The sequence below is a fragment of the Caretta caretta genome, chromosome 2, assembly GCF_965140235.1.
Source record: "Caretta caretta isolate rCarCar2 chromosome 2, rCarCar1.hap1, whole genome shotgun sequence".
NCBI lineage: Eukaryota > Metazoa > Chordata > Testudines > Cheloniidae > Caretta > Caretta caretta.
Genome location: NC_134207.1, coordinates 66,902,329 through 66,918,084, shown reverse-complemented (window position 1 = coordinate 66,918,084; position 15,756 = coordinate 66,902,329). Strand labels below are relative to the sequence as shown.

Sequence of the window (15,756 nt, the reverse complement as noted above, 5' to 3'; positions counted from 1 at the left end):
ATCGGCCCCTGAAGTTCTTTTCCACAGCTTGCCACACCTCACCACCAGCTGTCAGGGTGGAGCTCATCCTGACACTGCTTACACCAACATGGTTCAAATTTCCTGAGTAAACTCACATATGCTTTTGTATTAGGTGAAGGGGTTTTTACTTTGCAGCTGTCTTCAAGGGCAGTGGTTATGCGTGACCCATGACAGCAAGGTTTAGCCCAACCCACAACTGTATAAATAAAAGCCACACACACACACACAGAGAAATCACATATTTTACAACTATTTTAATTGGACCGATATATTTTTTTTAGAAGTACAATTCAGCTTATTTCCATCACCAAATGTTGGAGGGCATCTGAAAGTTGCAAGGAAGCACTTTTTCCATCTAGATTTTTAATAATAGGGAGCAACAGCAATTTTAGCATTTGAATCGATATCAAACATATTCTAGTTCATTAATAGTGCGTTTAACGTGATCTTTACAATGCTTTACTCAAGCGATGTTCATTTTCCTCGACGACCAAGCTGCTGCTACTACAGTGCCAATTTGCATATGTAGGTTGTCTCTGGTGTATTCAGCTTGTTAAGGATCTATCCAAAGCTCACTGAAAGCAATGGGCATCTTTCCATTGGCTTCAGTGAGCTTTGCATCACTCCCTAAATGGGGCACATGAGCGCTCTTAAGTGCTAGAGAAGCACTATCAGGAGGATTTAAGAGCCAGCCCTGAGGTATGGGATGGCTAGATGGCTTATAACTGAACCGTTATGTAAAGTGCTGCTGTGCAGTATGTATGGGGCGGTTGGTTGCCTCTGTGGCACCACACCCAATCCCCTTCCTCAAGCCCTAGGCAAGACTGTTTATTGGGTCAGCTACCTCGAAGGAGGAGAGAGGTAGTAGGAACCGGCAAGTTGGAGAAGAAGTTGAAAGACTGGGGGAAAGGGTGCATCACCCAGGGGTGAAAGTAAAATTGAAAACTTACCGGTATAGGGGCCAGCTCTGTCCCACCCCCAAAAGAGGTGGGGCCTTGGGCGGAAGGGACGGGGCTGGGGGTCAGCCCTTCCAGGGTGCCTGGCCCATGCCAGCCGGGGCTCCAGCAGCGATTTAAAAGGGCCCGGAGCCCTGGGCCCTTTTAAATCGCAGGCCCCGGGGCAGCTGTTCCTTTTGTCCCCCGCCTCTGTTGGCAGCCTGGGGTGGCAAAAGGGGCAGCGACAATAAAGCAATGCCACGGCAGTGCTTTAAGCAGGTTTCTTTGCTACGGGAGGGGCCGCCGACGGGGGGCGCAAAAGCGACAGCGATGTTAAAGTAAGGCAGTTGGGGCCGGGACTGGCAGACACTTTTTACCGGTACACTGTACCAGCCTGTACCCCCTTACTTTCACCCCTTTCATCATCCTCCCATGGACATTACCCATAGACATTATCCAGAAAAGATAATAGACTCTGGGGCTGTGCTACTTGAATGCACACACCCTCTGTACAGTGCGAAACACCTTTAAGAGGGGCGGACATGGTCAGGGGGAAAGCCCGCTAGCTGTCTCAAGTGGAGCTGCACTGCCAGGAAGCAATGGGAGGGGAAAAGTTACTAGGTCCTCAGATTTCAGAGTAACAGCTGTGTTAGTCTGTATTCGCAAAAAGAAAAGGAGGACTTGTGGCACCTTAGAGACTAACAAATTTATTTGAGCATAAGCTTTCGTGAGCTACAGCTCACTTCATCGGACGAAGTGAGCTGTAGCTCACGAAAGCTTATGCTCAAATAAATTGGTTAGTCTAAGGTGCCACAAGTACTCCTTTTCTTTTAGGTCCTCAGATCGAACATAGGTCTTTGTGCCTCTTGTGGATTCCTCACAATCAGTAGAGTTTGGGGCTAAAATCAATACCCATTCCACAAGATGCAGACCCTGCACCTGTCCCCATGGAATTCTGGGAGAGAATTTGTTCATATGTTCTCCTTCCCATAGGTATCTCTGTGGAAGGTGGTGATAGAGGTCAACATTAGCAACTGTTTAACACTTCCAAGTTAGTTTTCAGAATACAAAGTGAACTGAAAGTAGCATGTTAGGCCACAAAGTGCTGCTGAAAAGGCAGCTAAATTAAAGGGGATAGGAGAAGGAAGATGGAGGCTGAAATGTTCCAGGGAACCTAAAAGTAATGCAAAATTAATTTATCAATAAATATATTTAAAACAGTAGAGGAAGTGTTTTCATAGTCTTTCCTCATTGTTTTGTGTTTTCATTCTACTAGTTACTACTTTTCATAGTGGAAGAATATGCTGCATACCATATCCCACCACCTCCACCAACACTGATTTTTAAAAAGAACTTTTTTAAGAGGAAAGGAGCCATACTGTAAAGGCAGCAAGGCCTTCCATGCTGTGTATGAGTAGCATACTACTGTACTTCTAACACACTTTAGGTGGGAGCAGCAATGTATGGTAAATGGATTATACATAAATATGATTGACAAAACTATGAAAATAATCCATATTTTAAGGTTACATCCATATCAGCTACAATAAGAAATTAAACTGTATTTACATTGTACATAACAGTTAAAACGCTAAGACAGACATGAAGTGATAGAGTGTCATTTTCTGCTTTTACCAGTTCTCTTTTGAAAATGAATAGTGAGTAAATAAAATTAGAAGACAAAATATGGGTAATAAATAATTATAAATAGCAGAACCTTTTCTTTTTCTTTGTCCAGGAATATTTAAAATAAAGGCTAGCGAGAAGGGAAGCAGATGGCAAATCTAAAGCAGATTTAAGGCTCAATCCCAAATTCCTAATTTAGGAATAACTCTTATAAATTGCAATGGAATTTTTGCCTGTATATGCAGTTTAGAAATGGCTAAGAGCTCTTTATGTGATCTCTTCCTGGACAGGGGTTACTCTCATGAGTAAGGTTTGCAAGATCAGACCTTCAATCCCTGAAATCATGCAAGGAATGGGGAAAAAACAACTGTAGATTAGATTCTCATTTGTTTTTTTCATTGACAGATGACAACAAAACTACCTCTTCTACCCTGAAGAAATTTTCCTAAGAAAATCAATCCAAATTTAGTTGGTCTTGTATGATGTTAAATGCCCAGTTTGGAACACTGAAATGTATAGAATCGTATGGAATAGAGAAACGAATCATGGCTGAGCCCAGTGCTTTATGACATTGGACTGTTGAAAAATGACGAAAGAGCAGACAACTGAGAGAAGCATCTCCCTCAGTCAATTAGATTCACGCCCATGTGGTTAGAGTTTTGTGAAGAGATTCTCACACCAGGAATATAGTACAAGTTGGTGCAGTTTCACTAAAACGTGAAACATTTTGTAGGTTTTCCTCAAAAACTGTGCTAGTTTTTCCATGAAAACAAAGTATTATGCCATTATACAACAAAAATGTTACAATAATGAAAAAAAATATAAGACCTTTCATCTGTGAAAATGGCAAAAATTTGTTTACAAGCAAATATGGGGAAATTATTTAACTCAGAGGGCAATATTCTTATTCCGTTCACAGGAAGAAGTTGTGTTTGCTGGCAGAAAAGAAAATGTATGCCGGATTCCCCAGTACAAAAATCTCAATTTGCATATGAAAAGCCTGGTGGAAGGAAAAACAACCATTTCTGTAATCCCTACCAGCACTGTGTGCTATTCACATTGCAATGCATTAGCATTATGGTGTAATCTGTTTGGAGTTTTTAGATCAGTGATAATCTTGATACTTATTTTTTCTCCTATAGGTAAAATGTTTTATATATTCACAGACATTTTAATCTGTACTTGAAATGAATGTCATTAGTTGGTTGTAAAATACCCAGCCCTGCTCGGGATTGGTCTAAAGAAGGACACGGCACATTGCTGTCAAGAAGCTCAATTTCAAAGTATGAAAGTACCAAAGTCAAAAACTGTTTGATTTCGTGGACAGCAAATAATCTTCCAGGACATTTTGCTATTCCTGATCCAAATGGCATGTAGTAATATCTTAACTTGTGACCGTTGCGATAGAAGATAGTCTTTTCTTTTCTATTCTCATCGAGATAGCGATCATACTTGAATGTCTGTAATGAAAGTTGAAAGTTTAATGTCTATTAGAGCCAGATTATGCAGGGAGGGAAGGATGTGCAACTGCACTGACACAATGCCTTCTGGGAAGAGCAGCCAATGCACAGTATGCTCCTTCTCTGTGGCTGGCCATGCTTCCTGTCCTCTAAACCCTTTTGGGAGAGGTTAGCCTCTGCAAGGCCCCTTACCCTGAGCAGCTCTGCCACTTGGGGTAGCAGAATACCCACCCCTGTGCAGGGGCATCACTGTTGGAAAGCTTTTTGGACCTCTCCTTGCCTTTTACTGACCCACACACAGAACAGCTGCAATCTAGCTTTTTGTACATATGTCCAAATTGGAAGACTTTGTGCCACTTCCCGCATCACCACTGTATGTCCTTAAGGACTTCCCCTTCTCTTGTCCTCTCTTGAAACACCACCACTTCCTGGCTGAGGAAGGCTGAAGGGAGCTGCCTTTAAACCTATCAACGCTACTTTTTTGCTCAACCAAAGAATTCTCTGCGGAGCGATGGAAGAGGCCAGGACTGATTTTGCTGCCTCCACTGCGCTCCCAACCCCTGCCTGTTCAGGGAGTTCCCAGGCATAAATCCAGGACCTGCGTGGTAGAGTGAAGCACCAACCACCAGGGCACTGACGCCAGATGCCTTGTTAACAGGCAGTTAACATCTCCTGGAACAGGAAGTTTGTATGTCACTGTAATCACTCACCAAGGGATTAGCATAGATGTCTGGATCAAAGTGCAGCAGCTGAGGATAAAGAGCTACAATGTCATCTTTGCGGATGTTGTAGGAGTCATTATCCAAGTGCAAGGTGAAATCCTCCTTAGCCACTCTGACAGTCATGGATGCACTGGACAACCTCATTGCTTCCTTGATAATACTATCTGTAGAGAGAGAAAAAGAAAATTATTAATATGAAAAGAATCTATGTATTCCCTTGGGAAGGCTGCACAGTTTAAATTGCCTGTAATCTTCTATAAACATGCAATATTATGGAGAGAAGGAAACTGCTAAAATGAATAGAGCTAAGATGCGGGCTCCAGATAGTTCCTGCAACTTTGTCTTCAAGTAATTCCAAGCCTTCCAAGTTCTTCAGGCCAGTCAACTTGCCTAACTAATTCTCTTACTATTTTAAAAGTTTTCCCTTTTGAAATCAAGGACCCTAGTTTGCAGATCTATTTTTGTTTATCATTCCAATTTCAAGTCAATTTGATATGAAAATGAAAACTGTGACCTGGATCACTCTTCCCAAGGAAACAAACAAAAAAAGGGGCTGGATAGGGAGAAAACAGACAAGATCCCTTTGTGGCCTCCCCCTAAAATTGTTCCTCAGAGGGATTTGCCTCACCATTGTGGAAAAAAAACCTCTTCCACCACCTGAAATTGCAGGTCCCTCAATACACAGCTCCTAGCCCTACCTTCAGCTCTCCCCTGCCCAACCACTCTCCAGCTGTGGGCTCCTACTCCCCTGGAGGATTGTGGGGATGGGAGGATGCTGCAGCAGAGGTGACAGACACCTCTTTGCCCTACTAGGGAGCGGCGAGGTCTGTGCAGAGGTAACCCGCTGTGCGGATCATCTTGGGAGGACATTCCACTTTCCTCCCAGGGAAACATTAGAAACTGGAGGCACAAAATATTTGAGACTGGGAAATGAACCTGCACTAAGATGGGAATGGAATAAAGATGCTGGAGAAAGATGTGGAGAAAAAAAAAATCAGAATAGTGTGGCAGTATCTTCCTAAACCTTAGTGCTCAAGGGAGGAGAATGATATTGACAAAAAAAATGATTTAAAAAAAAAAAAAGTACATTGAACCTCCCCCCACCAGTAACTATAGGGCAACAATTTCAAAAGCTGTAAGGCCCAGATCCTCACAATTACTTAGGCTCCTAACTTCCATTGACATTAACAGGGGCCTAAGTGACTTGGGAGTGAGCTCCTCAGTCACTTGGGTGCTTTTGAAAATGTTACCCATATTTTAAAAAATATGCATCATCATAATAATGCTTTTAGCCATGTTGTTAGAAATTCATTGTTTAACATTTCTCAAGCATTAGTTTCAACTCCATATATGGTAAGATCCTTCTTTTTGATCTTAGTCCTTTAACAAAAACAAAATACAACCTTACTTTGACTTACCTATAGATCATTGGTGCTGCATGACATAGTACTTAAGCATTACTCATACATGAAATTACATGGGAAAAATGGGATTCCTTTCAAAATTCTGATAATCCCCACACCACAGACATGAGGACTGCTGAGAAGTGGGGCCTTTGCTAACTAAGGATACAGTGTAGCGTTATTATCCTGCTGTTGGATAGTCATTTAGCATTTCATAGGAAGTGTTTTATTGACTATAGATAGAAAAATATCTGAAAGTGGGTGTTCCTGGTACTGTTACATGTGGTGACCATACCTAATACTGGCATATTATCCAGTTGTTTTCGATTCAAGGAGATACATTTGCCATCGAAGTTGATCTTTTCACCAGCATTTCCCAGTGTTTTTTGCACCTCTTCAGTAGCTGCTTTCATTGCTTCTGGGCTCCTAAAATCAATATGCCAGAAACAAAAATATTTCTTACTTGTAACTTAAGGAATGTTCAAAAGGTTTGCTGTTAAATATGATATTCATTTTTTCCTGACTACAGTGTAGTTTGTTAATCCATGGATGTAACCTGGTATAACAAAAAAGCTACGTAAGAACCTAGAAAAAAATATAAGTATACTTATTTTATTGGCAAAATCCTGGTTGTTCAAAACACTGAAAAGGTCTTCAAAGATTTTGTTCAGTATCCAATTTTGAGCAAGACCAAATTAATGTGTATAATGCTGTTAAATAATGACATGTCTGTTAAGCAATGCCAAGAATAAGGAATATAGTGATCAATCCTAGATTAGGAGATAGCCCCATTGCAGCTAAAAATCTAGATCACATTCACATTATCAGCTGTCCTGAATTATATCCAGTTGGACAATTACATTCTGCCTACCAAAAAAAAAAGTCTCCCCGTAGTTTAAATTAAATAATGTATCCTTCACTTTCTGGTCTTCCATACAGATATGGCAGATGTTAGTAATGGAGAACATGATTTTAAACAGATATACAGGTTCTAATCCCAAAGTCCTTGGGGGGCACAGAACTTCCATGGAAATCAATGGGCGTGCCCAAGTACTTCAGGATCATGTTTGTAAAGTTAATAGACCACTTATGGATTTTTGAATGAAATGTGCTATCTAAATCTCAATCATCATCATTAATGCAGGTAGGTATGGTGTTTTTTAATGTTATGTCAATTTATCACAGAAATGTAGGCAGGCAGTGTAAAGTCTCATCTTGAAAAGTACAGATTTAGAAATTTAGCTTGGGGTTTTTTTTAAGACATGTAGGGGAGTTACACCAGAGTGAAAAGAGAGCAGCAGAGTGAAGAATCAGGACCTATGGGTCAGATCCTCAGATGGTGCAAATTGGTGTAGCTCCATTAACTTCAACAGTGCTACATCAACATAAGCTCTGCAGAAGCCTCATTTTCTTTTCCTGTAAAGCAGCCAATATATATCTGTGAATCCAACAAGTGGGCAGATAAACAAAAGTGTGCAATAAAACCTTGTCGATTCTAGGGCAATGATCTAAAAATGTCCCACAGGACCTACTGTTGGGAGCCCTAGCGTAATCAAGACTTCCACAGGCACTGGTGTTTTTAATACTGTGTTGTTTAGGACTTGCTCTGAAGGTTTAATTAACATAGCATTAAAAGCATCTGTGGCTGCAGGAGTCTTCTCTATACCAGGGCTCACAGCATTAGACGAGACATTTTTAGTAAATTTCTCTAATGTAGAAAAACCCTATGTGGGACCATCTCCTTCCCTGGGCAGCATGAGAGGGGTTTCTGTGGAAGTCTTACTTATGCAGGACAAAATCCTGGGCCCGCAGAAGTCTACAGGAGTTTTGCCATTGACGTCAGGGGGACCTAGATTTGACATTCATCCAAGAGCAGAATTTGGCCCTTAATGCTGAGACAATTTCTGAGTGGCAACAAAGTCAAGAAGTTATTTTCCTTTAGAAACTGCAAACACTGCTACTTACCTAATAAGATAGAACAAGCTCCAGAAAGTAGCGGGTATTGTGTTAGCTTGTGAAGCCCATAGTACAGCCAGGTGGGTTTTTGCTTTTTCCTTATCATCAAAAGTAGACAGAGTGTCATTTAAGAACATACGGAGAGTGATGAGCTCAGAGATGTTGCTCCTTTTTCTGAGGTTCTCATGGAGAAGAGCCTCTGCCAGCTTCTCCCGTGCATTGTGGGCGCTCTTGAACACATGGATAGGCATGCCTGCGACAAGGACTGGGAAGATTTTATCAAATTCCTTGAAGTTTTCAAGAGCATTTAGAATAAGTGCTCTCTGGGTTTCCTGCTGAGATAGATTCTGGTCTTGGGTTGAATTAAACTCTGTACCAAAAAGCGTTAAAAAGCCAGATTCAAACATCACCCGGCAACAGAATGCATACAGCCCATCTGTTACCCAGGTGTTGGAATGCAGTTTAGGTGTACTTGATTGCAGCATGACATATTGTAGGTTTTTCATCATAGCTTCAATGAGGGAATTCAGGGCATTACCTTGCAGGGTTCTAATGAAAGTCTGATGCATATTTTCAGTGGTGTTTCCATCACGTGGGTCAATACTGCCATGTCCAAAAGCCTGCCACCAAATAAATTGTATGAAAGATAAATGAGGATCACCACAACCTTGGTAAATAATAATTTACAAGGGAAATCATAGCCAAGATGTCATCTTCATAATTTAACACTGGGACATATAGTAAGAACTGTCAAATCTGTAAAGTGATAATTGGCCAAAAGTGGGGCCTTAGGCACCCACTGGGAAAATTTGGTGGGTACAGAGCCCCCACCAGCAGCTCCCTGCCCTGCGCCCGGCCCCAGCTCACCTCCACTCTGCCTCCTCCCCTGAATGCGCCGCTCTGCTCTGCTTCTCCGCCCCCCCGTTTCCGCTTTTCGCGCAGGAAGCCCGCAAGAGCTGAGAGGCAAGTGGCTCTGCACCCACCAAATTTTCCCAGTGGGTGCTTCAGCCCCGGAGCAAAAGGCACCACTTTTGGACGGTTGTTAAATTTAGAAGCGGGACAACCGGTTCTAAAAGGGCTTCTAAATTTAACAACTGGTTCCAGCGAACCGCTGCAAACCGGCTCCAGCTCACAACTGGGCGGGGGCACCGGCGCCTGAACTGTGGCCTGAGGCTCTGCCCCTGCTCAGCCTCCTGCCCCCAAGGCTAGGGTGACCAAATGTCCCGATTTTATAGGGACACTCCCAATATTTGGGGTGTTGTCTTATATATGCGCCTATTACCCCCACCCTCTGATCTGATTTTTCACACTTGCTATCTGGTCACCCTACCCAAGATTTCGCCCCCACTCTGCCTCTTTGCATCTTCACTCTGTCTCTTCCCCTGAGGGCCCTGCACCTGCCACTCTTTCTCTCCGCCCCCTCTCCCAAAGCCCCCCTGCTCACTTTTCTCTGCCCCCCTCCCCAAAGGGCCCCTCTCCTGAGGTCCTCTGCCTGCCGCTTGCTCCTCTCTCCCGAGGCCCCTTCCCCTGAGACCCCCCCCGCCCGCTGCTTGTCCCTCTCCGCAGGGACCCCCTGCCCACCACTTGCTCTTCTCAACTTCCTCCCCTGAGGACCCCCTGCCCGACACTTGCTCCTCTCCACTCCCTCTCCTGAGGACCCCCGCCTACTCACTGCTTGCTCCTCTCTGCCCCCCTCCCAAGGCCCTTCCCCTGAAGCCCCCGCTGCTTGTCCCTCTCCACCCCTTCTCCCAAGGTCACCCTGTCCACCACTCACTCTTCTCCACCTACTCCTTTCTGCCCCCCCTCCCGCCTTAGGGGCAAGCAACAGGGGCAGAGAGAAGCAAGTGGCAGGCAGGGGCTTTGGGAGAAGAGACTGAGTGGAGGCAGGAAGAGGCGGAGCAAGGGGGGGGCCTCAGGGGGAAGATGTTCAGCGTGGGTCTGGCTATGGGGGGAAAGGCCAAGTAGGAACGGGGCCTTGGGGCAGAGCACGGGAAGGGCCACAGTCCAGACACCAGTGGCCCTCCCTACTTTTCGGGAGCTTCCAGCAGGGGTGCTCCAAAGGCGGCTGGCCAGCCTGACTCCAAAGGGAGGTGTGCCGCATCCATCATTTCTTGCCCCATTTGGGGAGGCTTAGTCTCCCCAAGCCTCTTATACCTGCCAGCCATGCATTTAGCCCGAGCCCCGTGAGCCCAAGTCAGCTGGCATGGGCCAGCCACGGATGTCCAACTGCAGTGTAGATGTAGCCTGAGTTATGATTAAGGCATTTTAGTGTTTGTGGTCTGAGGTAAGATTAAACTGATTTGTAAAGACACATTCTATTTTACAGATGTATATTTGCTTCTCAGGATGTCACTGCAGGGCAAATAAAGGGATAAATCAGTAGTGACCATTACTATCTAAGTGTTGTTTGAGGTCCTCAGTGAAATGAGTGTGTGGATTAATCTAGAATTTAGATTCTAGGACACAGGCTTCTACATTACACAGCCAACACCATAACTGTTATTCTGTTGGCAGAAAGGCCAAGGTTTGAATGGCCTGAATGAGACTTCTAGAGGTGACCCTTCCAACTACTGACTGAAGAACAATGCTAGGCTAACGGGAAGAAACTTGTACTGATGGGAGTCTATGCCAGACCTGCTCTGTGGATATATAGAGGATTTCAGTTTCCAGGGCTGCTAATCTGGCATCTTTCACAAGTAGTAATTTGTTTTTAAAATTAGTCAATTCAATATAAATTCACAATAGTGCAAACCATCTTGTGCTGTACTTTTGCTCTAGTATTACACATTGTTGGTAGATTTGAGCCAGGAGACAAACTATCTTTCAGACAGGCAGACATTCTGAAAAGTCACATATAGATTAACTAGGTACAGTCTGACTTGACCATGTTGATATTTTTCATATTAAATATTAAAATATGTTAAAATACTACTGTAATTTTAAAGCGGTACCTTTGCAGAAGCAGCAAAGTGGAACTTTTTCCAGTCCAAATGCCTTCCTTGGAGTATCACTGAATGGTATGAAAAAGGGTCAGTGAGAAAATGAACATATTTTCCAGCCACTTTGCAAGTGAAAATGTGCCCATATTTCTTTTGTCTTGCTTTGAGAAATTCAAGAGGGTTGGCACCAAATTGCAAAGCGCAGCCCAGATATGGAAGTAGCCCATTTTCCACTGGCGGCTCACCTGGACGCCTACAAGTTACAAACAAATGTTACAAATTAGGGTTATAAATTAAGACCTGTCCTTCAGCTTAGCCAGCTAAATAAGATTGTGATACCGGTCTATTTAGAACATTCAGTTTCTATCAGTGTTGATAGGAAATTGCCCTCCGTTTCATAACAAATCCATGATGAGGTCTATAGTATCTTAGAAAGAATGACCTTAACAGCCTACAGAAGCCTTATTAGAATCCAAGAACAACAAAAAATGTAGTTTGAACTGAAGCTATATCACTCTATTATTCAAATAAATAAGCGATCCTCACGTAAGTAATGCTGTGCAGAATGAGGTCCAGAATTTCTGGTTTGTAGTTTCTGTTAGTAATAATCCACACTTGTTCTCATTAAAGTCATTGGCCCAGCTCTTATTGACTTTATCGGGAACAGGATAGAGCCCTAAGCACCTAGGGCCTGACCCTGTTCCAGCTGAAGTCAATGGCAAAGCTCCTTCAGTAGTGCAGGTTCAGCCCCTCTAGAGCAGGGGTGGGCAAACTTTTTGGCCCGAGGGCCACATTGGGGTTGCAAAACTATATGGAGGGCTTGGTAGAGAAGGCTGTGCCTCCCCAAACAACCTGGCCCCTGCCCCCTAACTGCCCCCCTCATAACCCCCGACCCATCCAACCCCCCTCCTCTTTGTCCCCTGACCGCCCCTACCCGCCCCCTAGGACCCCACCCCCTATCCAACCGCCCCTTCTCCCTGTCCCCTGACTGCCCTGACCCCTATCCACACCCCCCTCCCCCTAACAGGCCCCCCAGGACTCCCACACCTATCCAACCCCCCCTTCCCCCTTTCCCTGACCGCCCCCTGCTCCCTGACTGCCCCCCAGGACCCCTGCCCCCTTATCATGCCAGAGCCAGCCACGCTGCTGTGCTGCCCAGCAGGAGCAGCGGGCCAGAGTGCTGGTGGCGTGGTGCGCTGAGGCTGCAGGGGAGGGGGACAGCAGGGGAGGGGTTGGGGGCTAGTCTCCCTGGCCGGGAGCTCGGGGCCAGGCAGGACGGTCCCGCGGGCCAGATGTGGCCCACGGGCTGTAGTTTGCCCACCTCTGCTCTAGAGCCTGATGCTGGGAGTTGCTGACTACCTCAATGCCCCTTGGGAGTTGAGGATGCATGGCACTTTGCAAGAATCAACCCCTTAGTTGCTCAGGATTGGGCCCTTAATTGCTCTGCAAATTCTAAAATAGATAACATTACCTCAAATACACACTCAATTAAGACTGTATAAAAAACTTATTATTAACAGTTCTAATGGACAGAAAGAAAGGAGGAATAGAAGATGGATGGACAAGCATCATTTGGACTTCCAGAGACATGAAGATAGGATTACTTTATTTATTTGGTCGGTCTTTGGCTTGCACAATTCTCTAGCACACTGAATGCTGAGGCCTTTGAACCCACCAAAGAAAGAGTATTACAGTATTGTTGTTTGCATGTCCCTCTTGGGTCTGATTCTGCACCATTGAAATCAATGGGAGTTTTGCTCACAGGTCCTATTTTTACAAAGCACTTAAGCACATGCTTAAAATTAAGCATGTGTTCAGGTGCTTTGTTGAATGGGATCCAAATAACTGTATTCCTGGATATGGACACCCACAGTAAGTCACTAATAACTTTTAAATAATACATGTCAAAGAGATTAAAGTCAGAAGGGACCTCCAGACTGTTGTAGTAGGGTTGTCTACGCCTTTAACCACCTGCAGAGCTAGGGAGCAGCAGGCTGTAGCTTAAGGAGAAGCCCAGCAAGCCTGTGTTGGGAACTAGCTGATCTAGCTAAGCAGAAGCTAATGACTGGATCTGATTCCGAGCTGGATCAGCTGGTTCCCAAAAGCTGCCTGCTGGGCTTCTCTTTAAGCCACAGCCTGCTGCTCCCTAACTCTGCAGGCCCTTAAAGGCTACAGATCATCCTGCCACAATCACCTCCTAATCTAACCTGTATAGCATAGGTCACAACACTGCCCAGCGCCTGTATACTAAACCCAACAACCAAGATGAAGCCAAAGTATTACAACTTACAGAAGATCACTGTTCCCCAGATCAAAGATGCTGCTAACATTTCAGGCAATCTGAGTGAAATTTCAGGAGTTTCATGTGGAAAGGAGTAGCTAACAGTACAGTACACTTTAAAACCAGAGAGTGATGCAAAAGACAAGTCAAAGAGCCACTTTTTATAGTAAATATATTCATGAATTTCTTTGTTTCTGTACAGAGCACATGCCAATAGGATAAAGACTTGAGAGTATTTACTCAATACAGTAAACAAGACGAATGATAACTAGCATTAAAAGTCATTCAATATGGCTGCAGTCCAGATTAAACTACATTGATACAGAAAAGAAAATGAAAAAGGTATAAGGGATAAAACAGTCATCTGTAATCAGAAGCACAAACATGTAGGATCTGATTTCACAAAAATACTGAGCACCTGCAAATCCTGTTGATTTCAACAGAAGCTGCACATACTAAGCACTTCTGAAAAATCAGATTCTTAATGTTCCAAATGATGATAACCTCATTTACAAATGGATTCCTCCTTTCTTTGTATCTCTATCTTCTGTTAGTTATGACTATAGATCTGCATAGCCTGCTTGTTTTTTTTTTAAATTTATGTGCACAAAAAATGCCATTAGAATATAAAGATTTCAAAGAACAAACACCAGCATCACCGTTGTTATCCTTTACGTATCCATCTGCCAATGTTCAGACTAGTTTTGTCTCAGCTATATACATACTATCTTTTTACAGAAATTAGAGTTGGGATATGTTTAAAAAGAAACCTTACCTCCTTCTTAGTCCCAGAACAAACCAAAAACAACAGCATAGTATCATCACTATTCCCCAGATCAAAGATGCTGCTAACATTTCAGACAATTACAGTGAACTTTTCAAATTACAGTGAAAAAGAGTAGCTTGGTACACTTTAAAGACTGAGAGTCATGCAAATGACAAATCAAACAGCCACTTTTTATATAGATCAGGGGCACGAATTTACTTAATTGAACTTAAATAACCTAGGCAAGCTATTAATTAACCATTTCTGGATAGAAACTATTATGTCTTCATTCTGACTGATATCTCTGTAAAAAAAACTTGAGAGACTTAATCTGGACAGTTGCAGAGACGGCCTTGAGCTGGTATCAGCAGATTCCAAAGTAATCAAAGAGCTGTAATAGTTAATAATTTGAAGGTCTCTCAGGTGTGTTTTGATCTGTCATGTAGATTTATCAACTACAGTTTATAGTTCAAGTTTAGCAATATAGGAGATGACTAGCCAACATACAGATGGTGGTAGCTGCTGCCCCAAGTACTTACCATAGTTCCCTGACTTTTCTGCCACAGCACCCTACCACACTTTATGCTCTCCCTGCAGATTGACTAAATTTTCAAGGGAGTCAGGGGAAGATTTGGGCTGGGAATGAGAGATTAATAGGAAAATGGGAAGAAAAAGATTGTTTTCCCTCTCCAAGCATCTGTCACTGTCAAAATGAAAAGCATGGACACAGTTACAGCAGAGGGCAGGAGCAGGAGAAAACAGCATTAGCCTCATTTTGCTGTTTTTGACAAGTCCCAGCCTCCCTCTCCCTCCTCCAGTCTAGCTCTTACCTCCTGATCTATCTTCCTCCTGTCTGCACACCACCAATTTAGTCAGGCTCCTGGCTGGATCTGGACACTCTAGTCCTGATCCAGCAAAGCTCCAAAGAATATACTGAACTTTCAGCACCTTACAGGATCAAAACCCTCTTTCATCAATTAACCCCTTTCTCATGCACATCCTTATAATCCTTTCTCCCCACTCACCTACACTCAATTCTGCCATTTCCCTCCCCTTTCAGAAACTTTGACCCCATCAGATTCTCCATCTAACCTAACCCATTCCTGCTCAGAAATCTCCTTCAGCCTGACCCCACCATATTCCAGATCTTCTTTCCCTTTAGCTCAAAACCTAGAACTCATCCTTTCCTATTCATCTCACATATACCTCTGAAGCCCCGCCCCCTTTGACCTCACTCTTCCCTCTGGCTCAAAATCCAAGGTCCTGCTCACCTAAACTTCCAGGCTCAGAACCTTTCCCTGTGCTACCTACTTCACTATAGGCTGAGAACTTCTGGAGCTCAGAAACATCCTTCCATCCCACCTGACTCAGAAACTGTTCCTCTCGCATCCTTACCACTCTGTACCCACCTACCCCTCACACACACTGTTAGAACCCTGCCTGGGGCTGCTGACTGATTCTTGCTGGCTCACTAGCACCATCTTGGATAAAAATAGATGGGAGTGGCTTTCTGGGCAGAGGTGACTAGGGTCTGGGACAGAGAGGTTCTGGAGGGAATTCCTAAGAGCAGCCTAGCTTATTGTGTTATCATTATTTTGACTTCCAATAAAAGAAGAACCCAGGGAGAAGGGTCAGTTTGAGCACTAA

At 43.8% G+C, this 15,756-nt stretch overlaps 1 protein-coding gene across 1 annotated transcript; it reads right to left on the bottom strand.

Annotated features, from left to right (window-relative positions):
- Nucleotides 1-3,461: 3,461 nt before the first annotated feature.
- On the bottom strand, nt 3,462-15,196 carry CYP7A1 (cytochrome P450 family 7 subfamily A member 1). The gene is made up of 6 exons (XM_048837237.2): nt 15,135-15,196; nt 11,075-11,315; nt 8,133-8,743; nt 6,463-6,593; nt 4,753-4,928; nt 3,462-4,042 (listed from the first exon to the last, which is right to left on the bottom strand). The coding sequence occupies exons 1-6, from the start codon at nt 15,194-15,196 to the stop codon at nt 3,743-3,745; spliced, it is 1,521 nt and encodes a 506-aa protein (XP_048693194.1). The 3' UTR covers nt 3,462-3,742.
- Nucleotides 15,197-15,756: the final 560 nt, after the last annotated feature.

Bases quoted from the DNA above. Each gene is read 5' to 3' on its own strand.
- CYP7A1 (XM_048837237.2), bottom strand. From the start codon at position 15,196: ATGGAGAATCTGATGGGGTCAAAGTTTCTGAAAGGGGAGGGAAATGGC. The intron at 8,744-11,074 runs GTACCGCTTTAA...ATTTGGTGGCAG, and splicing joins ACTTTGCTGCTTCTGCAAAG to GCTTTTGGACATGGCAGTAT. The intron at 6,594-8,132 runs GTAAGTAGCAGT...TATTGATTTTAG, and splicing joins AGCTTGTTCTATCTTATTAG to GAGCCCAGAAGCAATGAAAG.